This window comes from Anopheles arabiensis, chromosome 3 (genome assembly GCF_016920715.1).
Source record: "Anopheles arabiensis isolate DONGOLA chromosome 3, AaraD3, whole genome shotgun sequence".
Classification (NCBI taxonomy): domain Eukaryota; kingdom Metazoa; phylum Arthropoda; class Insecta; order Diptera; family Culicidae; genus Anopheles; species Anopheles arabiensis.
In genome coordinates, this window is record NC_053518.1 from 6915146 (window position 1) to 6941805 (window position 26660).

Genomic DNA, 26660 nt, shown 5'->3' on the forward strand with positions numbered 1-26660 from the left:
AATTTCACAGGTAAGCGATACTTCTGTGGAGAATTTTAGAGCAGAAAGGAAAACATAAAATATAGTGCTAAGAAACAGTGTAAATATCATCATTTGAAGTTCTACATCAAGCCATACAAACATGTGCATAAATGTTAGCATAAATCGGTAGCAAGCCATACAAACATGTGCATAATGTTATTCTACAAAATACCGAAAATTCGTTTGTTCCTAATATTTTTGACATTTTATTATTTTTATATGTTTACTAATCTATATGAAATATTGGATATCTGGCTACACGTTTCACACAAGGAATTTCATCATTGTTTTTAACATTTCTCAACTTTACCTCCCAACTGACTTCCCTTCAACATCATTTCCATTAATTTCCTTCCGTTGCACCGTGCGCATCGTACTTAACCAACCGCAACCGCACGCCATTAACCGGTGTCAGCACGAACGCCCTCGGGGAGTAGGTTAAGGGCACGTCCGTCTCCTTACAGGGCAGCACTTGGAAGTGTTTCAGCAGCAGTGCCAGCCCGATCCGTGCCTGCATCATGCCAAACCGCAGCCCAATGCATATCCGGGGACCCTCCCCGAACGGCAGATAGGCACAGGGATCACGCCGTGCCATCCGTTCCGGTGTGAACCGATCCGGGTCGTACGTGGCCGGCTCGGGATAGATGTCCGGATCGTGGTGAATCGCGTACGCCGGAATCATGATCTTCATCCCCGGGTGAAGTGTTACGCTGGTGTCCGGAATGCGGTATGGTTTTGTGACGATTCGCTCCAATATTGCCACCGGCGGGTACTTGCGAAGAGTTTCTGTAGAAATAAAACACCTTTTAAAACCTCGAAAAGATCATGAATCTGATCTGATCTGTTCTTACCATAGATGCACTGATCTAAATATAGCATATTTTTGGACGATTCGTACGACACAACTCCGTCATGCTTCGCGAGCGCCTCGAGCACACACTCCCGGGCCTTCCGCTGAGCTTCCTGATTTAGCGCCAGCTCGTACAGCGTGTAGGTCATCGCACTGGACGACGTCTCGAAGCCGGCGGTAAAGAAGATGAACGCTTGTGCCGCAATTTCGTCACCCGAAAGCCGGCCCACTATCTCGTGCGAGCCCTCCAGCGAGCCCGTGTTCTTCAGTCTTATCAGCAGGTCGAGAAAATCGTTCCGCCGCACACCGTGCCCCTCCCGATGGTGGATCGTCTCGCGGATCACGCTCTGGAAGAAGGCGGCCACATCGTCGTGCAGCAGTTTCAGCCCGAGCCGGTTCGCCAGCCCGCGGAACGTTTTCATGATAAACACTTTGAGCGGATGGTTGCGCGGTGTGTCGAAGTGTTTGCGCCCGATGCGCCGGAACTCGTTCTGCGGATCCCGGAAGCTGTTCAGCTCCAGCCCGAACGCGTACGAACCGATCACGTCCGTCGTGAAGCGTGCCATAAGATCGCGTACCTCCACCACATCGTCCGACGCGTACTGTTCGCGCAGAAAGCCACAGAACTGCTCGGCAATGCCGAGCACTAGTGGGAATGCCGCCTTCATACGCCCACTTGTGAAGGTGGGTGTGATCTTCGCTCTCAGGTCCTTCCACCGTTGCCCCTCGATCGCGAAGAGATGCGCCGACAGAGGATCATCCTTCTCGTTGAAGTACACACCCCGGTCGGGGAAGTGATGGAAGTCTTCGATCAGAATGCGCTTCGCTAGCTTCAGATCCGTAACGAGCAGCACCGGATTGAGAAAGATGTACAGCCCCACAAAACCGGGACTTCCAGGCACTGCTTTGTACTGCTCGTAAAACCTTTGGCTGAGGTGAGCCGGATGGATCGATTTGCCCATCTCCTTGAAGTTGCCGTACGGCAGCTCCGGCTCGACGTACGGTACATGGTACGATCGCCAGTAGGAATACTTACGCACCACGAGCAGGTACACGCACAGACAGAGCGTCGCAAGCAGCACGCCCAAACTGACGACCGATGTTACCACGAGCTCCATTGGCGGTGCACTGCTGTCGGTGAGGCATTATCGCGACACGATGGCCTCCTCGTTTGCGATGGCCTATCTCGCGTACAATCAGAGTTTGGAGAGAACAATTGCGCTGTCTGTCTGGCTGGGAGAGCCAACAAGCCGCTAGAAATGGCAACCAGCGAGACCTGTTTTTTGCGCGACGACTCCACTTACGGACGCTCTTACCGTTTAGGCGTAACACGCGCGACACGGATGTGACGTGACTTTAGAACGAAACGAGGCGCGCCTTGCTGTAATGTGGAAGTGCACGATGTGGTTTGAATAATTTATGCTTCTCTCGGGGGTTCTCTCTTTCTTTATGGCTCTCTCTCTTTTGCCAGCGGCTTGCTATGATTTAATATTCGCGTCGATCGTTTGTATTGGCTTGGAGCTTGTTTTGAATGGGCTGTGCTTTGTGTTGGACTCATTTAATCCTATTGTGAGTAGGTGAATTTGAGTGATTGGCATGTGTGGGATTGAAGATAACGAAATAAAAGAGACGGTTTAATCGAAGAGAGAAAACCTCAATTTTGTGCTTCAAGCAAGGGGTGATCTTTAAGAAATCAGGTGACAATCTAGAAAGAATGAATGATCTTAAGGTTTCTGTGTTCTGCCTCATTCTTCATGCGTTGTTTTATTTCTTTATTCCTTTCTCAATTCTCCTTTAAAAGAAAGCAATAAAGCCCATCACGCAAGCACCTCCACCCGCAACCAAACACCGTTCGCCGGGCCAAGAATGAAGTTGGTCCTCGAGTACTGTACCGGTATCTGAGTCCGGTCGCACGCACTAAACCGGAACCGATCCAACAAACTGGCCAACCCCAACTTGGCCTGTATCGAGCCGAATCGCATCCCAATGCAAACACGTGGCCCTTCTCCAAACGGTAGATAGCAGTAGGGATCACGCCTTGCCACCTCGTCGGGCGAGAAACGCTCCGGCCGGTACTGCTCCGGCTCGGGAAAGTGTGCCGGATCGTGATGCATCGCGTAGATCGGTATCATAATCTTCTGACCACGGCGCAGCAGCAGCCCACTGTCCGGCAATCGGTAGTCCTTATCGGCGTTACGCTCCAGTATCGCCACCGGTGGATGTTTGCGCAGTGTCTCTGGAAAGAGGAGCACACAATAACAAACAGCTGAAGAGTTGTTTTTCACTTCACCAACAAGAAGAATTTCACGCACCACTGATACACTGCTCGAGATAGCTCATCTCGGATACAGCTTCGTAGGAAAGCTTCCCATCGTACTTCTGGAGCGTCTGCTTCACACACTCTCGGGCCCGTTCTTGCACCTCAGGATTCAGCGCCAGCTCGTACAGTGTGTAGGACATGGCGGTTGATGAAGTGTCATACCCAGCGGTGAAGAAAATGAACGCCTGTGCAGCAATCTCCTCGAACGTTAGCCTTCCAATCTCTTCCCCGTCAGCCTCAAGTCGCCCAGTGTTTTTCAACTTCAGCAACAGATCCATAAAGTCGTTCCGTACAATCTGCTCGCGCTCGCGATACTCGACCGTGTCCTTGACCACGCGCATGAAGAACCCAGAAACGTCATCGTGCAGCTGCTTCATGCCCAAGGCGTTCGCGTGCGCCCTGAACGCCTTCATGAGGTACACGACCAGCGGTGAATGGCGCAGCTTGTCGAACGCGATCTTACCGTACCGGCGGAACTCATTGTCCGGATCCCGGAAGCTGTTACACTCGATCCCGAACGCACACGCCCCTATCACATCGATCGTGTAGCGGGAGAGAAGATCATGCACTTCAACCTCATCAGAGGACTGCAGTGACTGGTTCAGATGCTCACAGAACCGTTCACAAACTTGCGTAATAAGCGGAAGGGTCATCTTAATACGGCCCGAAGTGAACGTGGGTGATAGTTTTGCCCGTAGCGTACGCCACTTCTGACCCTCGATCGCGAACATGTGGGCGGACAGTGGATCATCGCGCTCGTTGAAGTAAACGCCACGGTTCGGGAAGTGATGGAAGTCTTTCACCAGCAGCTGCTTGATCAGCTTCGTGTCGAAGATGTAGAGCAGCGGCGAGGTTAGCATAAACACACCACCGTACGGGACGTTCTGGCGCTTGAAGTGATCGTAGTGCCGCTGGGTGATCGGTGCAATGTGCTCGACCTTGCCGAGCGTTGCGAAGTTACCGAACGGAAAGCGGGGCTTGATGTAGGCGACGGAACGATCCTTCCAAAAGTGGTAACGACGGTGGATCCACGCAAATAACGACAGCACAATGGCTAGTACAACGCCAACCAACTGCAGAAACATACTTGCGAATGGGTTGAAGTGTGAACGGGAACTGAAGTGCATTTGCAGCGAGTGATACATTGCAAACTGCAACCCACTTGCGTTTGGTGAGTTCTTTTGCTCAAACTGCATCGCTTCATTCTCTCGGTGCAGGGCAAACTAAGTGAGAGGTATGAGCACTGATCGTGGGATGTGGTTTGAGTGGATCGTATGGATGACCTTTAGTGATAGCGTCGTTGCACATTTGCGTGGTATAAACCGGCTAGAATCGTTCAGTGGGAGAGAATCTCGTTGTGGAGAGACTAAAAAGTGCAAAATGAGAGAGACTTGGATTTTAAAAAAGATCACTGTTGCCTTTTTTTTGAGCCGTACTGTCAACAGTGTGAAGTGCGTCCACCATATCTTATCTGCCCGGCCAGATGCGATTCTACGGCGCGTCTGTATCGGTTTTGGACATTACACATACATATTATTTCCCATCATCATCGTTAGAACACACCAACACACCAATGCTGCGGAGAATTAAATTGATGAACTAATGCGCAACTCTCGGCATATTTGCGATCAGTCTAGCCACGGACGGCATACGCGAAAGTGGTTAAAAATGTGGTTCCCAACCATAGAAGTTCTCGTAGCGCTTCTGGCACTACTCGGTGGAGCAGTGTACTTTATCGTGCGCAAACAATCCTACTGGAAGGAGCGTGGCATACCGCACCCGAAGCCGACATTCTTCTTCGGCAGCTTTAAAGATGCCGGCACGAAGATACACTTCACCGAGGAGGTGGAACGGTACTACGCCCTTTACAAAGGGAAACACCCGTTCATGGGCGTGTACCTGCTGACGACACCGGTCGTACTGCCGCTGGATCTGGAGCTGATCAAGGCGATCTTCGTGAAGGATTTCCAGTACTTCCACGATCGCGGCACGTACTACAACGAAAAGCACGACCCACTGACCGCCCATCTGTTCAATTTGGAGGGTCAAAAATGGCGCAATCTTCGCAACAAGATGACACCCACGTTCACGTCCGGGAAGATGAAGATGATGTTCCCGACGGTGGTGGCTGCGGGCCAGCAGCTGCGAGACTTTATGGAGGAAAACGTTCAGAAGCACGGTGAGATGGAGCTGAAAGATGTGATGGCCCGCTTCACGACCGATGTGATTGGGACGTGCGCGTTCGGGATCGAGTGTAACAGTATGCGTGATCCGGATGCGGAGTTCCGGGCGATGGGGAAACTGTTTATGGAACGGCAACCGTCGCAGTTTGTAAACATGATGGTTCAATTCTCACCGAAACTGTCCCGGCTGTTGGGCATACGGTTTATCGATAAGGAAGTGTCGGCGTTCTTTCTGAAGGTGGTCCGCGATACGATTGACTATCGGGTTAAGAATGGCATACAGCGGAATGACTTTATGGATCTGATGATACGGATGCTGCGGGACACAGAGAACCCGGAGGAAGCGCTTACCTTCAACGAGGTGGCGGCACAAGCGTTTGTGTTCTTCTTTGCTGGGTTTGAAACGTCTTCCACACTGCTAACGTGGACGCTGTACGAGCTAGCGCTGAACCCCGAGGTGCAGGAAAAGGGACGCCAGTGTGTGCAGGAAGTGCTCGCCAAGCATAATGGGGAGATGACGTACGACGCTATCCACGACATGAAGTATTTGGATCAAATTTTGAAAGGTATTTACGCATGAAATTGTAGCCCTTTCATTCGTTTCTAACTGGTTTGTTATTTATGTTTTATTTCCTACTCCAGAATCCCTACGCAAGTATCCTCCAGTTCCGATGCATTTCCGTATGACGGCACAGGACTACCGCGTGCCTGACACGGACTCAGTCATCGAGGCCGGCACGATGCTGTTTATACCGATCTTTTCCATTCAGCGGGATGCGAGTCTGTTTCCCGAGCCGGAAAAGTTCGATCCGGAACGGTTCAGTGCGGAGGAGGAAGCGAAACGTCATCCCTTTGCCTGGACACCGTTCGGTGAGGGGCCGCGGGTTTGCATCGGGTTGCGGTTCGGGATGATGCAGGCACGGATCGGGTTGGCCTATTTGCTGCAGGGTTTTAGCTTTGCGCCGTACGAAAAAACTTCCATCCCGATGAAGTTCATTACGAACAGTTTCATACTGGGTCCGAGGGAAGGCTTATGGTTGAAGGTGAACAAGCTGGAATCGAAGCAAGGTTGATGGACTTGTGAATGTTTGGGAAGCGATGTATTTTAACCAAATTATTGATGTATTTATCGAGCGGAATGGAACACAATAAAATATAATATTTACAAAAGCATACTTCCTTGTGAAATAATGAGAAGTTCAATACGCAACGAAGTGTCAAGTGTCAAGTGTGTTTCATACTCTCTGATGATAAAGGGAGTTCCTTAAAAGGTAACGCTTATCACTCCTTGGGTGTAAAGTCCGGATACAACCGGTAAGAGGTTCCAATCAGCTTTGAAAATAAGCTTAATCTCAAGCAAGACCTTTTAAGGAATTGTGGATTGATTAACATTCATTGTTTATGATAATAGCATTTTTTTCCTTATCTCTGGTTTCCCTCAATGGCACATTATCCTTAAAAGGACAATCTAAAAAGCGAGAAAGCAAAGATTGCAAATCCATCTATGATTGTGAGAACATTTTTTTGTCTGGCACTGTAGAACAACAACCGGTCGATTAGCGGCAAACAACTGCATCACAAACACATTGAAGCATGTACAACGTAAACAAATGTCAGTAAGGAGGGGCACTGGAATTGCAGGGGAAGCAATTACGTCATCGTCATCACTGACGATTGTTATGGCTTGCTTTTTAAATCAAGAATGAAATGCGGGGGGTAAAACAAGTCATGTCAGGGGTGTACAACCTTCTACGAAAATTGATTTTCATGCGTTTAATAGTTTAATAATGCTTTTTTTCTTTTCTTTATTTTTTTGTCATTATTCGTGAGAGCATATGTAGGATAAAAGATTTTTTTGTATTCTTTTAAAATATCGTTTATTTCATAATTTCGCCAAAATGTATGTACCTAATGTTGGATGACCAATGGAAAATTGTTTGTTTCAATCATTACTACTGATGGAGCGACCTTTATGTACCAAACCATTGACTCACAGTTGCTCTACATTCAACCAAAGTCCCCCATCAATCGTTAAGATCGTACTCGAGGGTGTAATCTTCAACGGTACACTCACCCTATCTTTCGCTAGCGTGAAACGGAAATGCTTCAACAGATATACCAATCCGATCCGAGCTTGCATCATACCAAACCGAAGCCCAATACATATACGTGGCCCTTCACCAAACGGTAGATAAACGAACGGATGACGTTTGGCTTCCTGTTCCGCTGTGAACCGGTCCGGATCGAACTGCTCCGGATTGGGAAAGTGTTCCGGGTCGTGATGCAGTGCGTACACCGGAATTGCTGCCATGATGCCTTCCTGCAGGACCTTATCAGTATCGGGCACTCGATAATCCTTCTCGACCCGGCGGGTAAGGGTTGTGATCGGTGGATACTTTCGCATCGATTCTAGAATGGAAGGAACGCACTCCGTTACCGTTGAAAAGGAATAGTTTCACACGAAAGACTTACCATTGATACACATCTCAATGTACTTCATCTCGTGTACTGCCTCGTAGGTAATGGAGCTATGTTGCTTCATCACATCCGTAATATTCTGACGTGCCTTATCCTGCAGCTCCTGGTTAAGCGCCAACTCGTACAGACAGAACGACATCGCTGTTGAAGAGGTCTCAAATCCTGCCAGGAAGAACACAAACGCTTGCGCTGCAACATCCTCGATCGTAATGCGATCTTTCAGATCTCCAGCAGTCCCGTCTTGCTCCATTTGCTCTTTCAACATCTTCATAAGCAGCATCATAAAATCATTCCTTTGCACATTGTTGGTTTGCCGAAACTCAACTGTATCTTTCACTGCGCCCATGAAAAACTCCGCCACGTCCGGTTGCGTAAGCTTGACTCGGAGTGTTCGTGCAATCTTTGGGAATTGAGCGGAAAGGAAGATCTTGAGCGCACGGTACGGAGACAATTGGAACACCTTGCGTCCCATTGCACGAAACTTTGCTTCTGGATTTTTCAGACTGTTGCACTCAAGCCCAAATGCAACCGATCCAATAATATCGGTGGTAAAGCGTGCAAGCAGATCCTTCATCTCAACCACAGGGCTGGTTTTGATTTCGTTCATCATACACCGGTCGAACTCTTCCGCAACAGCTGTCACAGTGGAGAACATCAGCTTCATCTTACCGGAGGTGAAGGTCGGTGTAAGCTTTGCTCGAAGATTTTTCCATCTGGTTCCCTCCATCGCGACCAGATGATGTGAAAGAGGATCATCTCGTTCGTTGTAGTACAGGTTACGATCATGGAAGTATGAGAAATCTTTCACCAGTACCGTTTTGATAAGATCAGGATCGATCAGCAGCGCAACGGGATTGATGAAGAAGTGAATTCCTCCGAATGGTTGACCGGAACTTTTCAGCTGCTTGTAACAGTTTTGTAGAATTGCCGACATGTGTAGCTTCTTGCCAAAACCACCCAGGTTTCCATGTGGAAAGGATGGCGGCACGTACGGGACACCTCGCTTTTCCCAGTAGGCAAGTCGCTGCCTGATCCAGTAGACTGCAGCCAGCAGTGTTAAGACGAGTAAACTTATCCACATTTTGTGATGCTGCTCCGTTGAATTCTGTAGTAAAACTGGCGTATGCTTACAACATCTAAGCTACGATGGTTTTGCCTCGCCAGCGCGACTCGGTAATGTTTATTGAGCAATTAAACGCGTCTGTACAAAAGGTGCCTATTATATTGGCATGCTAGTGTGTGTATTTTTGCATTTACAGCACTACCGGCGCCCGACGCCGCTGCATCTGGGCTATCTAATCTGTGATAGTTAATCACAGTAGTAGCAGTCCACTGTGAGGTAGACTGGAGCACGTAGAAGATCACATTGCGAATGCAGTGTGTTTGTCCGTAGAGGGGTAGTCCGATATCTGGGATACACGGATATGACCGAAATACCGCTCTGAAATCTACTAGATTATGTAGCTAAAATTCTGATGAGTCTAGAAAATATCGTTCTGTTCCTGATTATGTAGAACCTTGAATTCCATGTTCCATTTTAAATTATAATAAGCGTATATATATATTTCTAGTATGACATTAGTATTGTGATTTTATCGAAGATTGTGAGACCTTATTACGCAGCACTGTAAATTGACTCTGGACTGCTGCACTATAAATTGATGCATTACACACCTACACAATCCCATTTACGCCAACACTGCGAATACAAATGATGTTTTGTTTGGATGATTGTAGGAAGAAGTGGAGGTAGAATATGAGGGGAAAAAACAATACATCATCAATATCATTATGGTATGTAGTGGTTTTTTTTCCTATGTACAGTAGATCGGATCTGTATTTACATCATCTCTTTAAACACAGTTGTGAGCGGGATGTTGAGGAAACTGATTTCTCGTACTACTTTAAAACACAAACCTTTATTTAAAACATTGAAATTATACTTTTGTATAAAATTTGCAGCAGAACATCTTTGATATGTGGAAGATTCTTTACAATCGCTCCACATTTAACCAAAGTCCACCATCGATCGTAAGAATAGGACTTGCGGAAGAAATCTTCAACGGTACGCTCATCCTATCATTCGCTAGCGTAAAGCGGAAGTGCTTCAACAGATAAACCAATCCTATCCGAGCTTGCATCATACCGAACCGCAACCCAATACATATACGTGGGCCTTCGCCGAAGGGTAGAAATGCGAATGGATGACGTTTTTCCGACTGTTTCGCTGTAAAACGCTCCGGATCAAATTGTTCTGGATTGGGAAAGTGTTCCGGGTCGTGATGCAGTGCGTACACCGGTACAGCGACCATAATTCCTTTCTCTAACACCTGATCGGTACCCGCTACTCGGTAGTCCTTCTCGACTCGACGGGTAAGAGTGGTCGCTGGAGGATACTTTCGCAAAGATTCTATAAAAAAAAGAAAATTTGACGATGAAAAAGTGTCTTAGAATAATTTGAGTCAATCTTACCATTAATACACATCTCAATGTACTTCATCTCGTGCACCGCTTCGTAGCTGATAGTGTCATAGTTCTTCAACACTTCTGCGATGTTCTGTCGTGCCTTGTCCTGCAGCTCCTGGTTAAGGGCCAGCTCGTACAAACAGAACGACATCGCAGTGGAGGAAGTTTCAAACCCAGCCAAAAAGAACACAAACGCTTGCGCTGCAATGTCATCCATCGTGAGCTGATCTTTCGGATCCCCGCCAGCTTCACCGTTCTCGACCTGCTCCTTCATGACCTTCATGAGCAGTGTCATAAAGTCATTTCGCTGCACATTATTGTTCCGCCGGAAATCGATCGTATCTTTCACCACGCCCATGAAAAAGTCCGATACGTCCGGCTGTGTTAGCTTCACGTGAAGCGCTCGCGCTATCTCCGGGAACTGGGCGGCTAAAAAGATTTTGAGCGCACGGTACGGAGACGCTTGGAACACTTTACGACCCATAACACGGAACTTTGCGTCCGGATCTTTCAAACTGTTGCACTCTAGTCCGAACGCAACCGATCCAATCACGTCCGTGGTGAAGCGTGCTAGTAGATCCTTCATCTCAACCACTGGGTTGATCTTCACTTCATCCGACATACAACGGTCGAACTCTTCCGCTACAGCCGTCACAGTGGAGAACATCAGCTTCATCTTACCGGAGGTGAAGGTCGGTGTAAGCTTTGCTCGTAGGTTTTTCCACTTTGATCCCTCCATCGCCACCAAATGACGTGAAAGAGGATCATCCCGATCGTTGTGGTACAGGTTACGATCGTGGAAGTACGGGAAATCTTTCACCAGCACCGTTTTGATGAGATCGGGATCAATCAGCAGCGCAACGGGATTGATGAAGAAGTGAATGCCACCGTATGGACGGCCGGAACTTTTCAGCTGCTTGTAACAGCTCTGCAAAATCTCAGACATGTGCTTCTTTTTACCAACACCGGCCAAATTTCCTTGAGGAAAGGTTGGCGGCACATATGGCACTCCTCGCTTTTCCCAGTAGGCAAACCGCTGCCTGACCCAGTAGACTGCAGCCAGCAGTGTTATCACAAGCAAATGAATCCACATTTTCGGATGCTGTTCCGGTGAACGCTTCAAAGCAACTGAAGTTTGTTTCGGATGCTTTTCTCCATGATACTTTTGCTTCGCCAGCGTGACTCGGTAATGTTTGGTGAGCAATTATACGCCGGTTCAGGGTGGTTATTATCACCATTCAGGTGAGTGTGTCTTTTTTCTCGCACATTTCCAGACGGTTTAAGCGCGACTACGACTCATCTCGGCTATCTAATCTGCGATGGTTAAAAATGGAAGTAGTCGACAGTCGTAAATGGGGTGTTCTACGGTACTATCGGTTCAGGTATCGTCGATATTTTTGTGGGCAGACAGATTGCTATCTATGTACAGGATGAGTCGTACAAGATGATGAAAAGAAATTCAAACTGGAATCATTCGATGGATATCATTTATTCAACTAACTTGATACGGATTTGATGCAATTGTTAGTGAGCCTTCTCTGTAATTAAATCATCTTCGCAGGTTTTTAGTCGTGATAGAATAGTAAATGTACAGCGACCTCACTGTCGTGCAGCGGATCAAGCTCGCCGTGCTCTGGTGGGCTGACCATGTTGTACGCATGGAAACGGACGACCCAGCTCGTAAAGTCTTTTTAAGCTGTCCAAAAAGACAGAGGAGGCGTGGTAGGCCCAAATTAAGGTGGCAAGATGGCGTGGCGCCTCCGTCATTAAGGCCGGGATAACGGACTGGCAGACGAAGGTGCGAGATCGTGAGCGGTTTCGGACACTCCTGAGGCAGGCCAAGACCCTAAAGCGATTATAGCGCTGGTTAAGTAAGTAAGTAAGAATAGTAAATGGAATTATTTACATTTCACCTTATTTCATACATCCTTAGCTGACCCAGTAGTGTGTGATACGGGCCTCGATTGTCCATCCGATCCGTTACAAACCAAATTATACAAAGCTGTGTTGTCTTCAAAAAAAGTACTTCACAGCGCCCAACGTGGGGCTCGAACCCACGACCCTGAGATTAAGAGTCTCATGCTCTACCGACTGAGCTAGCCGGGCTGTTGATAACTGAGCCGCTCGTTTCACAGCACGTTAGGTAACAGACAGCATGAGAGATCTTCATGCGCACACGTTTTGCGACGCATCACTGCGCAGCCGCAAGAAGGCAAGGGCGTCTAAAGGTAGATTGAAGCCGATGCTTGAGATAAGAAAAAATCAGTTACAGTGTTTATTATTACCTACAGATTTGAATTATAGAGAATAGCAGTTACTTAATCAATGTATGTAGTTACTTAATCATCTATTATTTACTGCATTTATTCGCTATGTATTCCTTTATCAATTTTTGCCTCAAAGTCATTGTCCCTATCAATACACTCACACCCCCAAAACATAAGCTTTTTAACTCTTCGCGCATGTTTACATATTACTCACCACATTCCTATGTTTGATCTACGCACACCCTTCTCTAACCCGCCTCAACACCACAAGCTCAATTTGATACACTTCAAGATTTATGCCTATGTCATCGTTTCGCACCCCGTTCCCACCGTTCACTTGCACCTTCTTCTTAATCTTATCTTTTTTTATATTTTGTGCAAACGACTCATAGCACCCCCCGGGAATACACCACGCGGGGCTCTTCACGGTGGGATCATGCTTACTTTATTGAGTACACACGCAGCGAACTATCAGCGTCGTAGCGCACCGTGAATGAAACAGTCAACTCATCCTGACACACACGGAATTGGCGTGGCGTTGGCGCAAAAAAGGTGCGATAAGATTTGGACGAATGTGCAAAAAGAGAAGACTTGTTGTTTTGGCTTCTAATTCGCCCTATAAAGAGAACCGGTTTGGGTGACCTGCACCATCAGTTGTCGGTGGACAGTCAAATCAATCGAACGTGGTGCTCCTCGCGTTCCAAAAAATGTTTAGCTTGTTGGATTTCACATTTCTGGTGGCGGCACTGGCCGCCGGCTTGTACTACTATCTCGATCGGAAGCGCTCCTACTGGCAGGATCGTGGTGTGCCCGGTCCGAAGGGTGAGCTGCTGTTCGGGAACTTTGGCTCGATCGGCACGAAGGAACACATTACCGTGCCGTTTAAGAGGATCTACGATGACAACAAGGGCAAGCATCCGTTCGCGGGCATGTATCAGTTCGTGAAGCCGGTGGCACTGATCACCGATCTGGAGCTGCTGAAGTGTGTGTTTGTAAAAGATTTCCAGTACTTCCACGATCGCGGAACGTTCTACAATGAGCGGGACGATCCACTGTCGGCGCATCTGTTCAATCTGGAGGGTCAGAAGTGGCGCTCGCTGCGCAACAAACTCTCGCCCACGTTCACGTCCGGCAAGATGAAGATGATGTTCCCCACGATCGTGACTGCCGGCAAACAGTTTAAGGACTTTATGGAGGAAACGGTGCTGCGTGAAAACGAGTTCGAGCTGAAGGATCTGCTGGCACGGTTCACGACGGACGTGATCGGGATGTGTGCGTTCGGCATTGAGTGTAACAGTATGCGCAATCCGGACGCGGAGTTCCGTGCGATGGGCCGCAAGATCTTTGAGATCTCGCCCGGTACGTTCAAGACGATGATGATGAATGGAATGCCCGAGTTGGCAAAGATGCTGCGCATGACACAAACCGACAAGGATGTGTCGGACTTTTTCATGAACGCGGTACGGGACACGATCAACTATCGCGTGAAGAACAACGTGCAGCGAAATGACTTTGTCGATCTGCTGATCAAAATGATGAGCAAAGACGGAGAGAAGTCGGATGATGATTCGCTAACGTTCAACGAGATCGCTGCACAGGCGTTTGTGTTTTTCCTGGCTGGGTTTGAGACTTCGTCGACTCTCCTCACCTGGACGCTGTACGAGCTGGCGCTGAATCCAGAGGTACAGGAGAAAGGTCGTGAGTGCGTGAGAGAAATCCTGCAAAAGCACAACGGAGAGATGTCGTACGATGCGGTCGTGAAGATGAAGTATCTTGATCAAATTCTTAATGGTACGTTTTGATACTCACTCTTCTTTATCACTTGATGTTTGTTCTGGTCTAACTTTGTTTACCCGGATTGTTTTACAGAATCACTGCGCAAATATCCACCAGTCCCGGTACATTTCCGTGTGGCTTCGAAAGACTACCACGTCCCCGGTACGAAATCCGTCCTGGAGGCCGGTACAGCCGTCATGATCCCAGTGCATGCCATCCATCACGATCCGGAAGTGTTCCCCAACCCGGAACAGTTCGATCCGGAGCGTTTCAGTCCGGAGCAGGAGGCAAAGCGTCATCCGTACGCTTGGACACCGTTCGGAGAGGGTCCGAGGATATGTGTTGGGCTGCGATTCGGTATGATGCAGGCCCGTATTGGGCTGGCGTATCTGCTGGATGGGTTCCGGTTTGCGCCGAGCTCGAAAACCGTCATCCCGATGGAACTCTCGAAGGAGAGTTTCATTATGGCACCGAAGGGTGGGCTGTGGTTGAAGGTGGATAAGATTTAGAGCGTGTTCTAGTCACTTAGTTGTTAAGATCTGTATAGTTTACGAATTAAATGGTATTATATGTGAGACTAATCAATAAATACAGTTTTTAAATAAATTTTTATACTCTAATTTTACCAATCAGCATTTTATCTCTTTATTATCTCTTATTTCCTCCTTTATCAATATGTGGGTTATAAAATTGTGTTGTTATCTACAAAAATGGTTGTAAATACCATTCTATTACTGCTATCTAACGCTCTCGATATTGCACTCACTGCGGTTGCAATCTTCCTCCAGCTTCTCGCCGAACTGCACTGTCACGATGAGTAGTACCAACGCTCTAGTCCAGCATGTTTCTCTCCCAGCTGCATTGTTCTCCGTAAATCTCCGTGCAAACAACAGCTCAGACTGAGCATCAACAAACTCGTATTGTGAGCGTAGCTCGCTCGTGTGATAACAATATATTGCCGATCATGGTGAAGCGTGAAGCGACCATTAGCGGCTATAAAGTGACCCACAATTGGATGAGTATCTCCCAGTGATGCGACAACTGTCATCGGGTTCGGTGCGTCGTGCTGGTGTTCGTAGTGGGTTAAAGTGATGAAATAAAACCAGGGGAGACAGATAAGGCATTACGAAGGGGAACCATAATTACAACTTCCGGTGATTTGTGAAACAGTGGAACGAACTGAAAACGCAGCAAAATGGAACCGCTAGACATTTTGATCTCCGTTGTGATGCTCTGTCTGGCGGTGTACTTTCTGCTCGATAGGCGCTTCCAGTACTGGACCGATCGAGGTGTGCCGCAATCGAAGCCGGAGCTAGTTTTTGGAAACGTTCGTGAGGTGAGCAGAACGATTCATTTGGCGGACAAGTTTCGGGAGATTTACAACGAGCTGAAGGGCAAGCATCCGCTGGTGGGAGTGTATCTGTTCTTCAAGCCGGTAGCGTTGATCACGGATCTGGAGCTGCTGAAGTGTGTGTTTGTGAAGGATTTCCAGTACTTCCACGATCGCGGTACGTACTACAACGAGAAGCATGATCCGCTCACGGCACATCTGTTCAACATTGAGGGTCAGAAGTGGAAAAACCTTCGCAATAAGCTGTCACCCACGTTCACGTCCGGCAAGATGAAGATGATGTTCTCCACGATCGTGGCGGCTGGCAAACAGTTTAAGGACTTTATGGAGGAAACGGTACACGAGCAGGTGGACTTTGAGCTGAAGGATGTGCTGGCACGCTTCACGACGGACGTGATCGGGATGTGTGCGTTCGGCATTGAGTGTAACAGTATGCGCAATCCGGACGCAGAGTTCCGTGTGATGGGCCGGAAGATCTTCTCCAAGCCGCGTGGTAAAGTGAAGAGTCTTGTGATCAACTCATTGCCACGGCTGGCAAAACTTATTGGGCTCCGCACCCTCGATTCGGAGGTTTCGGACTTCTTCATGAACGCGGTGCGAGATACGATCAAGTACCGGGTGGAGAACAATGTGCAGCGGAACGATTTTATGGACATTCTTATCCGCATGCGAAGCGATAAGGAAACTAAGTCTGACGATGGTACGCTAACGTTTAACGAGATTGCGGCGCAAGCGTTCGTGTTCTTCCTGGCCGGATTTGAGACATCTTCCACGCTGCTAACGTTTACACTGTACGAGCTGGCGCTAAACCAAGAGGTGCAAGATAAGGGCAGACGCTGTGTGAAGGAAGTGCTCGCCAAACACAAGGGAGAGCTTTCGTACGATGCTGTGATGGAGATGAACTATCTGGACCAGATACTGAAGGGTAGGTCGTGAGGAAGCGTTTAAGTGATGTAAAATGAGAAATAATTGTTTATTTTTTCATGTCCCTTTTCAGAGAGTCTTCGCAAGTATCCACCTGTTCCCGTTCACTTCCGTGAAACCTCCAAGGAGTATCAGGTACCCGGCACCAAAACAGTACTCGAAGCAGGAACCTCTGTCATGGTGCCAGTGCACGCTATTCATCGCGATCCGGAACATTTCCCCGATCCGGAGCGCTTCGATCCGGACCGGTTCACGGCGGAACAGGAAGTCAAACGTCATCCGTACGCATGGACACCGTTTGGGGAGGGTCCAAGAATTTGCATCGGGCTGCGGTTCGGCATGATGCAGGCACGGATCGGATTGGCCTATCTGCTCACAGGATTCCGGTTTACACCGAGCGCAAAGACGATAGTGCCGATGGAGTTTGACATTAAGAGTTTTATCCTCTCGCCAGCGGGAGGATTATGGCTGAAGGTGGAGAAGTTAAACTCATAAAAGTGTGGATTGAAATACCGATAGAGTCTGGAAATAGATTTTAAGTGTCTTCATATTTAAAACTTTTGATTTAGTTTAAATGAATTGCACAATAAATGCATTAATTAAGTGCAAATTCAATAAACACAAATGATTCGCAGTTAGTTTTTCCTTCTCCATACTTTTGGTGCTGCAAAACTTGTTCGGCACTGTGTGCTTAAATTGTCAAGTGCTGCAAAATCCCTTCTGATAAACCATCAAGCTGATTATAAGGCTCTTCAGAGCTTCTTAAATACTCGTCGACATAGTGCCATGCGAGAATAATCCCTATCAGTAGTGAGTGAGTCTTCGTCGCATACAGTGATACAGAAAAAGTGAAAGATTGTTGCATAATTATTCAGAAAAATGGAATTTTCCGATGTGGCAGTAACTGTCGGGATGCTGTGTATAATCATTTACCTCCTGTTGGTTCGACAGTTTCGCTACTGGACGGAACGCAATGTGCCCCAGCTGAACCCGCATCTGCTTTTCGGTGATGTGCGCGACGTGAACAAAACCTATCACATTGGTGAAAAGTTTCGTCAGCTTTACAACGAGCTCAAAGGAAAACATCCATTCGGTGGCATTTACATGTTTACTAAACCCGTTGCACTGGTAACCGATCTGGAGCTTGTGAAGAATGTTTTTGTGAAGGATTTTCAGTACTTTCACGATCGCGGTACGTACTACAACGAGAAGCATGATCCACTGTCGGCGCATCTGTTCAATCTGGAGGGCTACAAGTGGAAGTCGCTACGGAATAAGATCACACCTACATTCACTTCGGGAAAGATGAAGATGATGTTTCCAACGGTTGTAGCGGCCGGCAAACAGTTTAAAGACTACCTGGAGGACGCAATCGGCGAGCAAGAAGAATTTGAGCTGAAGGAGCTGCTGGCTCGCTATACGACGGACGTGATCGGAACGTGCGCGTTCGGCATCGAGTGTAACAGTATGCGCAATCCGAACGCGGAGTTCCGAGTGATGGGCAAAAAGATCTTTGGACGTTCTCGTAGCAACCTGCAACTGTTGCTGATGAATGCTTTTCCGAGTGTAGCAAAGCTCGTGGGCATCAAGCTGATCCTACCGGAGGTTTCGGACTTCTTCATGAACGCGGTGCGAGATACGATCAAGTACCGGGTGGAGAACAATGTGCAGCGGAACGATTTTATGGACATTCTTATCCGCATGCGTAGTGACAAGGATACTAAGTCGGATGATGGTACGCTAACGTTCCACGAGATTGCTGCACAGGCGTTCGTTTTTTTCGTGGCCGGATTTGAGACTTCCTCATCGTTGATGGCTTTTACGCTGTACGAGCTGGCGCTGGATCAAGACATGCAAGATAAGGCAAGGAAATGTGTAACAGACGTCCTTGAGCGCCACAATGGAGAGCTCACGTACGAAGCGGCGATGGAAATGGATTATTTGGATTGTGTTCTTAAAGGTTGGGTTAGGTGACACTATTCATTAGAGCTTGGGCAATATTACTTTTATTGTACTTTTTTGTTGCAGAGTGTCTTCGAAAGCATCCACCAATATCGGTTCATTTCCGAATCACGGCGAAAGACTACATCGTTCCTGGTACAAACTCTGTTCTTGAAGCGGGAACATCCGTCATGATTCCTGTGCTTGGCATTCATCACGATCCGGAGCATTTCCCCGAACCGGAACGCTTCGATCCGGAACGATTCACTGCGGAACAGGAATCGAAGCGTCATCCGTACGCATGGACACCATTCGGCGAGGGTCCTAGGATTTGTGTGGGACCACGATTTGGGCTGTTGCAAGCTCGAATTGGATTGATCTATCTGCTCACAAGCTTTCGTTTTGTCCGTTGCTCCAAAACTCCTGTCCCTTTGCGGTATGCCCTAAAGAATCAAATTCTTTCTCCGGAAGCGGGTATGTGGTTGAAGTTGGAGAAGCTCAATGAGGTGTAACGTTAAGAATAAAAAACTGATTAAGATAGACTGCAAGCACTAAAATGCCCATTGTTTGTTTAGTTGGGTTGATGTTCGAGGTTCTTGGTATTTCCGGAGCTGAACAATGTGCTTATAATCGATGATACTGATCTTTTCTGGATGCGATGGGCATAGCCGGTACTGTTATTCACTGTGCAATAAACCTGTTGAATGAAAAGACGGACACAAGAATGAAATCACATTATTTACTAACTATTTTCCCTGTAAACGACTGTTTCTACCGTAGTGGAGTTCACATTTGTGCACTTTTGCAGATGATGCCCCTGCACTGGAGGACTTATGGTTAGAAGAAGCACTCCCACAAACACGGCACAGACGATCAGCAGCGTTTTAGCCATTATTTGGACAGATTTGGTGATAGTTTTATTTGCGCAAAAGATATGGGGAAAACATCCAAGAGCAAGGGCATTTTATACTCTTCGTTAAGGTGTGTTTCAGGCAATTGCGCAGTGCACAACGTCCGATTTGATTCAGGTACAGTACAGGTTTTAAATTAATGATTATTACTGCTTCAATTGTGAAACTTTTTCAAAGTAAGAAAATTGTGAATTGGCAAACAAAATGATTAAGCTAGAAGCAAAAAAAATTCAACAATCGTTGACAATTTAAACGGGTCACTCTATGAAAAACACTTCAATGAAAACGATTCAATTGAAACATTTCATGTGAGCTCTGAAATGTTTCGTATCCAAATAGTGCAGGGCTCGTCGGTCTGCTGAAATGTGTATTCAAACAATTATTTCACACTTTGCACGCATATTCTTTTTGAAACTAGATTGAGGACATAAACAGCTTTCGAGCACAAGAAAAAATAATTAAGGTATTTTTAAACGTAGTTCAGCTATAAGAAAACATTTGACGTCCAACTGAACTACTTATACCTTTTTGAACATTGTCCTCTCGCAACTAAACATTTGCTATCCCCAATTTTATCGTTCGTTAATATTTCACTGGTTTCTTTGTTCATTGCAGTTCAGTTTGTTACAATTGAATTGTTTTAAAATTCGTTTCAATTAATCTTTTACTAATTCAATAGCCAATCATAGATATTGAAGTTTTGAGGATAAATTGTTGGCAAATAAATTCAATTTATGTTGGTAAACAAAATGCTAAATTCTATGTAGCAAACGGATCAACTTGAAGATTTGACTTATTTAGTTACGATCAGCATCAGTATTTTAGTTAGACGACAAATGGTTACTTACAGTTGAATAATGTTCAAACCCAGCTTAACCAGTTTGCTCGGGATCAAAACGGTGTAACTCGTTGCTTTCACATTACTACATTACTATTACAAAATAATTATAACAAATTCGGAGAGAAAAAAGCATCTATTCATTACCATTATTTCACCTTACTCTCAACTATGGTTAATAACATCCAAACAAATATAAATGTATTTATCACAGCTAATATGTTGAAATGCTTTTTTAAGCAAAATGGAACGTATATTGAGTAGTGACAATCAGTTCATACCATTTTTGAAATCTATCACACGATTATTATTCACGCTACCGGCACATTTATGCCAATTGTTACGTTCCATTTCCACGAATGTGTGATTGTGTTGAATAGATGTCAGCACCATTGCAGTCTATTACATTTTATTTTGCTCTACTGAACAGGAATGCTGCTGAATTGTATATTTGAGCATTTTATTTTTTCTTGTTAAATTTGAGGCCTTATCTAACTTTCAAAGGATTCGCTGGAAAATTATTTTATCTATTGCACTTCATTTCCACACTACACTCTTGAACAGCTTCGTAATTTCCTCGAATATACGTAAACTCACTCCAGCATAACCACAACCTTCAACAGGTCTCAAACAGAGCACACAGCAAAAAAAACACACATCGAATCAATCTGCTCCTGAAGGTATAAAAACACATCAGCTCAAATGAAGCAAACAAGCAGTCGCAGTTGATGTGCTGGAAAGTTGTGATTTTCCACCTACGCAATGTGAACCCCAACACTGCAGCATTCACCCCCTCCTCCCTCGCAGCGTCGGAAACTAAGCGGCCCAGGGTAAGAAAAACATGGTGCGAAAATTAAAGAAAAACATCACTCCAACGCACCGTAGCATGGGCACGGGTTTGTGCACAGCGGAGAGACCGTGAGGCAAGTCTGGTTGATGGAACCAGCAGGAAGCCAAGGTGAAGCTGCTGGCGAGCTGTTCGTTAACCGAAAAGGTGAAAGTAACCGAAATTGAAGAAAATTTCCATGTAAGCATCCTGCTGCGGCACATTGTATGTGTGTCTGAAGTTTTCAAAACCCCCGCTTAGCAACAGCAAGAACGGCAGGTTGTGGGGCGGGGATGAAAAAGATGCAATGCTGCCCCGCTGGGAGAGCGCCCGTGGCTTTTAGTATAATTTCATAAAAATAACACCGTCACGCTTGTGGGCATCGCACCGTTCTATCTGCATGTGGTGTGTGCACACACACACGCACGCTTTACACTCCACAATTGAGTTACCCCGAAGGGTAACCCTAACGCAACGCAGACAGCCGAAATTTGGGAGGCTTCTAATAATCAGCCACCCCACTGCTGCTGATGTTGAGGTTAGGTTTTATTTTGCCGTCGAAAACTTTACAACACTCCCCCCGACACATCCACCCGGGCTTGTGCGACCCACTTTGAGCCGAAGGAAAAAGGGATGCACATGTGAGCGCGTGTGTGTGGATGTGTATATGTGGATGGTAGCGGAACAAATGATGCTGTGATGGGTTTTGGGTCGATCGTAAATCCTACAACAGCACACCATAAGTATATTATTAACCAGCTCGTAAGCGAATAACGCCACCAACTGCTGCTGCTGCCAGGCTGTGTTTACCCAGGCCACCATCAACACCACCCACTGCCATCCAACCCACCCAGCATGTTTCAACTCACCCACCCGCAACGGGTGGGCTAGCAACGCGGTTGCTACGGGCAACGACAGCTGATTTCGTACAAATCATGTACTCTCACCTCCACCGCCCCTGTTCAAGCAGGGACCGAACCATCGAAATCAAACACTGCTCGAACACTGCTCGAAAAGCTTGCTTGCGTGTGCTTTCGACGTGGCAAAAGCTTCTACACACGTTCGGCACAGCATCCCAAACCGAAAGCCGTTCGGGTTCGTAGGCAGCATCCGCCTGCTACGCTGCGCTGGGGCGCGCATTCGTCCTTGCCAGTCAGTCGTGCAGCAGGATACGCGTGTGAAGCACACAACGGTGCCCCAGATTCGTTTCTGTACCATACACGCGCTCAGCCAGGTTAAGGTTAGGTGTTTGCGCGCGCGTGTCCGAAATAGTCATAGTGAGAGTAATAGTGTATGTGAGGCTTTTTTGTGTGTGTGTATATATGTAGCTTTAGTGTCTTAGCATGCAGCTCTTCAGCTTAGTGTGCTAGTGGGCCAATAAGTCAGCGATCGATGGAGGCGCGAAAGTGAAAGGATCGGGCCCGTAAGTTGGCACAAAATCTTGTCGAGAGGAAGTGATATGTAAATTGTATATAAAATTATTTAAATAATCCCCACGAGAGAGAGAGAGAGAGTGGTGATTAACGTCAAATTCAATTTAAACGTAGACAGCTTCTCATCGTTTCATCGAAAGAACTGCCCCAAAAGCGTATTTCCTCTGGAAGGAAATTTTTAATGCTGTCGCTTGATGATCGGCCTATTCAACTGCTTTTCGTTAATTCCAAAACGCGACTCACAACGAGTAACGACGGGCGTAGGACGAGGAACGAGCGGAGCGCTGTTTGCCCAACGGCATAAACCGTAATTTGTCGCACGAGCGTGTCAAAGCGAAAGTTTGAATTCAATTACAAAAACGGCTTATTACAAAGTAGCGATGCTCTAAGCGTCCTTGCAGTGTCGAGTGAGTGATTTGTGCTGTGTGTGTGTGTTTGTGGTTTTGTGGTTGTATGTGTGTGTCATGTGTGTGTGTATGTGTGTGTGAAAATGTGTTTCCTAAAGTGCGTGTGATTTAGCCGTGCTTTTACGGTGGCTTTAAAAGCACCGCGCTTGTGCGTTTTCGGGGTGCAGTGTAAATAAGCGAGGCCGTTTCTTAGTTCCGTAAACTAGCTCTTAGTATTATCATTCGAAAAAGGTGATCCATCCCATGGGAGTGTTCCTTCCACAGCTAACGCTTTGCGCTTTTCGTCAATTAACGTTTGATCGCGCCCTTCGGTTGTTCAGAGGCTTTTCGGTTTTCCGTTCTGGTGCTGGGAAATTCATCGAAATAATTAATTTCCTTTTTGCTGGAAGGCAAACAGCGTGGAGGGAGAAAAAGGTTCGTTCGTTCCTGTGAAGTGTGCTCTTGTTCCGTGTCTGTGTGTATGTATGTATGTGTGAGTGTGTATAAATATGCTTGAGTGAGTGCGTAAATGGTGCGTACCGTTGTGAGCGATAGAAATGATAGGCTTATCCACGCTTAGCGGTGCCTCTGCTGCTGCTGCTGCTGCAAGTTCCTGAGAAGTGGTGGAATTTTAGAGAGCAATATCCTGAATACCACTACTGCCTGAAGTGGCTGCGAGGAACCAGGCTACTTCAGCGGCCTAGCAACTGTGATTTTGTGTCGGTGCTGTCTGTGCTTTCTTCATTCAAATTCTAAGGCCATTTAGCAGCGAGCATCAAACACATCGAACGCACACTGGGCGCGCCTTATCGTGATCGAATCTGCGCGAGGCAAGGAACATACAATTTACAGATAAGGTAAGGCTTTCGCTCAGGGCATTCTGCTAGGCTCGTTCTGCGGAAAAATCCATCAACCTGCGTGAAGGTTTCATTTTGAGGCTTGGGGCAGCAGGACCCATGTTGAAAGTTCGTCGAAATTTGCAGCCTTTTTGTGGTATTGGTTTGAAAATTCCGCGAAAGCGTGTCGACAAGCTCGTCGGTGAATAATGCATTTCGGTGTTAGGCCGAATGGAATGGCTCTTTTTTGTGTACACGAGCTAAGCAATGCTGTTGAGGTGTTTTAACGTGAAACGGATCATATGCAGAGTTATGCAAAATGTTAAATGAAGCGTTTTTGGGCAAGGAAAAAAGCAAATTTTTGGAATAGAAAACAACCGAGAAAACTCGGGCAATAAATCAATTCTCATTATTGTGATTATTCAATAGGCTGTAGTTTGAATTTGTAAATTGTTTGGTTTGTGATTGGTTTTGATTTTTTTTCATTTGTAGGTTTCCCCGTAATAAGGTATACATAGGTTATAACAAATATTGCTAAGTTATGTAGCATAATCCAATAATAACGCAAAAATATACCAAAATTCACTTATTTCATCAAAAACCACGTATTCCAATGAACAACATTTTCAACCCCACGTTTGATTTAAACATTGAAAAAGTAATTATACATTCTATAGCCAACTCAACACTGCGAGCTTCATTTCCAATCCGTAAAATCCCTATTCAACATTATCATATGAATATCGAGCGTATGACGTGCAGCCAATGACCCACCATTCGAGTTTCCATTGTTATTGTCGAAATGTATTTTACGGGATAAAATCGTTCGATTCCGATGTTGAGCTGGCTAGAGAAACCCTGTAAGCAAACAATTCTTTGCATACCTTCAGGCGTTTAGCTCCAACAATCAAGGGAGCTGTTTTAACGTGTTCATTGTATTTTTAAAAAACGCCTTATGCACTATTTTTAACATTTTCGCCTTATATGGCGGATGTTTTTGTTGAAAAAATTGACAACATCTACACCGAACTTATTTGCCCATTAGCGTGTGCTTATCGCCGTCCGGCCCAGCAATAGCGAAGAATTGCACTAAAAGCATCCACGCATGCAAACATGAAATCTAATCCAACTAAAAGCTAGATCCACTGCCCCGGCAAATGTATTGTTTTCCACTCAAGCGAAAGCGCGCTTCCTTTGGCTTCTCCTCCAGCTACCCACCCACATCTGTCACGTTTTCTGCAAAAGGCCGTAGGCGAGAAATAAAAACACATCAGCACGGGAAGCGAAACCATTTTGCTGCAAAACGAATGATTGTTGTTTGATGCCCCCGGAATGCTTGCCGCTGGATGCTGTCTGAGGTGTGGGCCTGCTGACGTGGCATCAACGTGCAACGTACCAACGGCCCGCACCTTTTCCAACCCCACTCCCGAGAGCAATCCTACCATTTGAGGCAAGATTAATTATGATGGATATGGTCGCCTCTCGCTCTCTGGTAATTGGATATCGTTTTGCAAAGCGAGAAATGGCAATGGATTTTTCTTTTTTTTTTTGTGGGAGTGGGGAGAAAGTAGAACATGCTCAACATTATGCTCTTACATATGATCCAATCGTCACCGATGACTGCAGTGATGATGGGTGTTTTTTCTTGTTGTTGAGTTTTTGTTTCTTTTTTTCATTAGCTCTTCAGTGAAAGAGGCAAACAAAAAACGGGAACAACACCCAAACTAGGTTAATGATGTGTGTTTTTGTGTGTGAAAAGTCAAGCAGGGTGGCAGCTCGTGGCGCTGGACCATCCAGACGGATGAGATAGCATCGGCAGCCCCTAATTTAATCTTAGATCCGCTATCGTAATTGGATGGAGCAGAAGGTTTTTCGGTGGACTTGAGAGGTGTTATGTAAGTCTCCGGTCTCCATCTGCTCCCGTGCTGAGGCGATGTTGCAAAAAGCTCACACCCACCCATTCCGCTCCACATCCACCGTCCAACTCCCACGGGCATGTAAATGATAGCGCTGGGAAAGATTGGACGGGATTTAGTTCGGTAAGGCACGTGCCGAAGCGAAGTTGAAGTTCGAAATCGATTTATTCCGCAGTGATTTTGTATCACTGTGTGTGTGTGTCTGCGAAGAAAACACAAGGAAAGCGATGATAAAAGATGGCCCACAAACAAGCAGGAAACTGTAGCTGAAAGGAGCACGGAAAGGACGCTTTGCTCGCTTTGCTTATCTGCTGTGTTGTCTGCGAATCGGGAACAACCCGAACAAGCGGGTCAAAGGAAATAGGCCGTATCCGCACCCTTCCACGGAAGGCGGTAAAGGAGCGAGAGCTTGAAGCGACTGTATTATGGAGTAATGCGCATTCCACTGGACGTGTGCCGACTGGGAAGCCCACGGACCGACTGTACTGGCCGAACGCTCGGGCTATAAAGCGTGGCAGCCCGATCGATACAGCTGGCAAATGTATTCCAATTCAATCGTGTGTCAGTTTGATGAAGCGATCCGTATGAAGAATGAGAGGGACCTTCAAAAAAGAAGAAAAAAAAGGAAAAGAAAATCCACCAGCATTGCGTAACGCTTCCCATTTGTGGGCCATCGTCTTGCGAACATTACTGCGCAAGGTATAAGGCACTACCCTACTGGCGCGGTCGTGAAACGCGATGGTCCACTAATCCCGCCACCACTGGGTGGGCCCCGAAACGGGCAAGCATTATTGATCGGATCACATTTCAGCACGTCTGCCAAAAATCCCTCCAATAACGGCTCCACGCCTCGGCACGCCTGGGCGCACTGGCAGGAGTAATGATAAAATAAATACACTTTTTATAGGTCGCTCCATCTCGCGACGCCCGTGATGGT

At 46.6% G+C, this 26660-nt stretch overlaps 8 protein-coding genes and 1 non-coding gene across 12 annotated transcripts in view; 4 read left to right on the plus strand and 5 right to left on the minus strand.

Annotated features, from left to right (window-relative positions):
* Positions 1-62: 62 nt before the first annotated feature.
* On the minus strand, positions 63-2488 carry LOC120904656 (probable cytochrome P450 6a18). The gene is made up of 2 exons (XM_040314837.1): positions 873-2488; positions 63-807 (listed from the first exon to the last, which is right to left on the minus strand). Exons 1-2 carry the CDS (start codon positions 1987-1989, stop codon positions 365-367), a joined length of 1560 nt encoding a protein of 519 aa, XP_040170771.1. The 5' UTR covers positions 1990-2488; the 3' UTR covers positions 63-364.
* Positions 2489-2595: 107 nt separating this feature from the next.
* LOC120904654 (cytochrome P450 6a8-like) lies at positions 2596-4374 on the minus strand. The gene is made up of 2 exons (XM_040314834.1): positions 3184-4374; positions 2596-3107 (listed from the first exon to the last, which is right to left on the minus strand). Exons 1-2 carry the CDS (start codon positions 4334-4336, stop codon positions 2689-2691), a joined length of 1572 nt encoding a protein of 523 aa, XP_040170768.1. The 5' UTR covers positions 4337-4374; the 3' UTR covers positions 2596-2688.
* Positions 4375-4446: 72 nt separating this feature from the next.
* On the plus strand, positions 4447-6549 carry LOC120904655 (probable cytochrome P450 6a14). The gene is made up of 2 exons (XM_040314835.1): positions 4447-5940; positions 6017-6549. Exons 1-2 carry the CDS (start codon positions 4794-4796, stop codon positions 6445-6447), a joined length of 1578 nt encoding a protein of 525 aa, XP_040170769.1. The 5' UTR covers positions 4447-4793; the 3' UTR covers positions 6448-6549.
* Positions 6550-7182: 633 nt separating this feature from the next.
* On the minus strand, positions 7183-9001 carry LOC120904660 (cytochrome P450 6A1-like). The gene is made up of 2 exons (XM_040314842.1): positions 7847-9001; positions 7183-7783 (listed from the first exon to the last, which is right to left on the minus strand). Exons 1-2 carry the CDS (start codon positions 8931-8933, stop codon positions 7365-7367), a joined length of 1506 nt encoding a protein of 501 aa, XP_040170776.1. The 5' UTR covers positions 8934-9001; the 3' UTR covers positions 7183-7364.
* Positions 9002-9749: 748 nt separating this feature from the next.
* LOC120904658 (probable cytochrome P450 6a14) lies at positions 9750-11461 on the minus strand. Its single transcript, XM_040314840.1, has 2 exons — positions 10325-11461; positions 9750-10262 (listed from the first exon to the last, which is right to left on the minus strand). Exons 1-2 carry the CDS (start codon positions 11409-11411, stop codon positions 9844-9846), a joined length of 1506 nt encoding a protein of 501 aa, XP_040170774.1. The 5' UTR covers positions 11412-11461; the 3' UTR covers positions 9750-9843.
* Positions 11462-12351: 890 nt separating this feature from the next.
* On the minus strand, positions 12352-12424 carry Trnak-cuu. The gene has a single exon. It is a non-coding gene; the product is annotated as a tRNA-Lys (tRNA).
* A 660-nt stretch (positions 12425-13084) lies between these two features.
* On the plus strand, positions 13085-14981 carry LOC120904661 (probable cytochrome P450 6a14). Its single transcript, XM_040314843.1, has 2 exons — positions 13085-14376; positions 14455-14981. The coding sequence occupies exons 1-2, from the start codon at positions 13293-13295 to the stop codon at positions 14868-14870; spliced, it is 1500 nt and encodes a 499-aa protein (XP_040170777.1). The 5' UTR covers positions 13085-13292; the 3' UTR covers positions 14871-14981.
* Positions 14982-15363: 382 nt separating this feature from the next.
* On the plus strand, positions 15364-19307 carry LOC120904657 (probable cytochrome P450 6a14). Of its 2 annotated transcripts, XM_040314838.1 has the most exons (3): positions 15364-16282; positions 18242-18596; positions 18665-19307. In XM_040314838.1, the coding sequence occupies exons 1-3, from the start codon at positions 15557-15559 to the stop codon at positions 19087-19089; spliced, it is 1506 nt and encodes a 501-aa protein (XP_040170772.1). In that variant the 5' UTR covers positions 15364-15556; the 3' UTR covers positions 19090-19307. The 2 variants fall into 2 exon arrangements, with proteins under 2 accessions (XP_040170772.1, XP_040170773.1); XM_040314839.1 differs by lacking the exons at positions 18242-18596; positions 18665-19307 and adding an exon at positions 16710-17274 and having other exon boundaries at positions 15369-16637.
* Positions 19308-22302: 2995 nt separating this feature from the next.
* The window catches only part of LOC120904653, a 109729-nt gene continuing 105371 nt past the window's right edge, over positions 22303-26660 (plus strand). Inside the window, exons 1-2 of one of the 3 annotated variants that reach the window (XM_040314830.1) lie at positions 22303-22575; positions 23382-23828. The gene's annotated coding sequence lies outside the window, so the exon portion shown is untranslated. Of the gene's footprint in view, positions 23829-26660 lie in introns of all 3 variants that reach the window. The other 2 variants (XM_040314831.1, XM_040314829.1) reach the window with 2 other exon arrangements.

Coding starts and splice junctions, on each gene's coding strand:
- LOC120904656 (XM_040314837.1), bottom strand. CDS start 1,989: ATGGAGCTCGTGGTAACATCGGTCGTCAGTTTGGGCGTGCTGCTTGCG. Junction 808..872: donor TTTAGATCAGTGCATCTATG/GTAAGAACAGAT, acceptor TTATTTCTACAG/AAACTCTTCGCAAGTACCCG.
- LOC120904654 (XM_040314834.1), bottom strand. CDS start 4,336: ATGTATCACTCGCTGCAAATGCACTTCAGTTCCCGTTCACACTTCAAC. Junction 3,108..3,183: donor TCTCGAGCAGTGTATCAGTG/GTGCGTGAAATT, acceptor TCCTCTTTCCAG/AGACACTGCGCAAACATCCA.
- LOC120904655 (XM_040314835.1), top strand. CDS start 4,794: ATGCGCAACTCTCGGCATATTTGCGATCAGTCTAGCCACGGACGGCAT. Junction 5,941..6,016: donor TTTGGATCAAATTTTGAAAG/GTATTTACGCAT, acceptor TTCCTACTCCAG/AATCCCTACGCAAGTATCCT.
- LOC120904660 (XM_040314842.1), bottom strand. CDS start 8,933: ATGTGGATAAGTTTACTCGTCTTAACACTGCTGGCTGCAGTCTACTGG. Junction 7,784..7,846: donor CATTGAGATGTGTATCAATG/GTAAGTCTTTCG, acceptor CTTCCATTCTAG/AATCGATGCGAAAGTATCCA.
- LOC120904658 (XM_040314840.1), bottom strand. CDS start 11,411: ATGTGGATTCATTTGCTTGTGATAACACTGCTGGCTGCAGTCTACTGG. Junction 10,263..10,324: donor CATTGAGATGTGTATTAATG/GTAAGATTGACT, acceptor TTTTTTTTATAG/AATCTTTGCGAAAGTATCCT.
- LOC120904661 (XM_040314843.1), top strand. CDS start 13,293: ATGTTTAGCTTGTTGGATTTCACATTTCTGGTGGCGGCACTGGCCGCC. Junction 14,377..14,454: donor TCTTGATCAAATTCTTAATG/GTACGTTTTGAT, acceptor ATTGTTTTACAG/AATCACTGCGCAAATATCCA.
- LOC120904657 (XM_040314838.1), top strand. CDS start 15,557: ATGGAACCGCTAGACATTTTGATCTCCGTTGTGATGCTCTGTCTGGCG. Junction 16,283..18,241: donor TCCGCACCCTCGATTCGGAG/GTTTCGGACTTC, acceptor ATCCTACCGGAG/GTTTCGGACTTCTTCATGAA. Junction 18,597..18,664: donor TTTGGATTGTGTTCTTAAAG/GTTGGGTTAGGT, acceptor TTTTTGTTGCAG/AGTGTCTTCGAAAGCATCCA.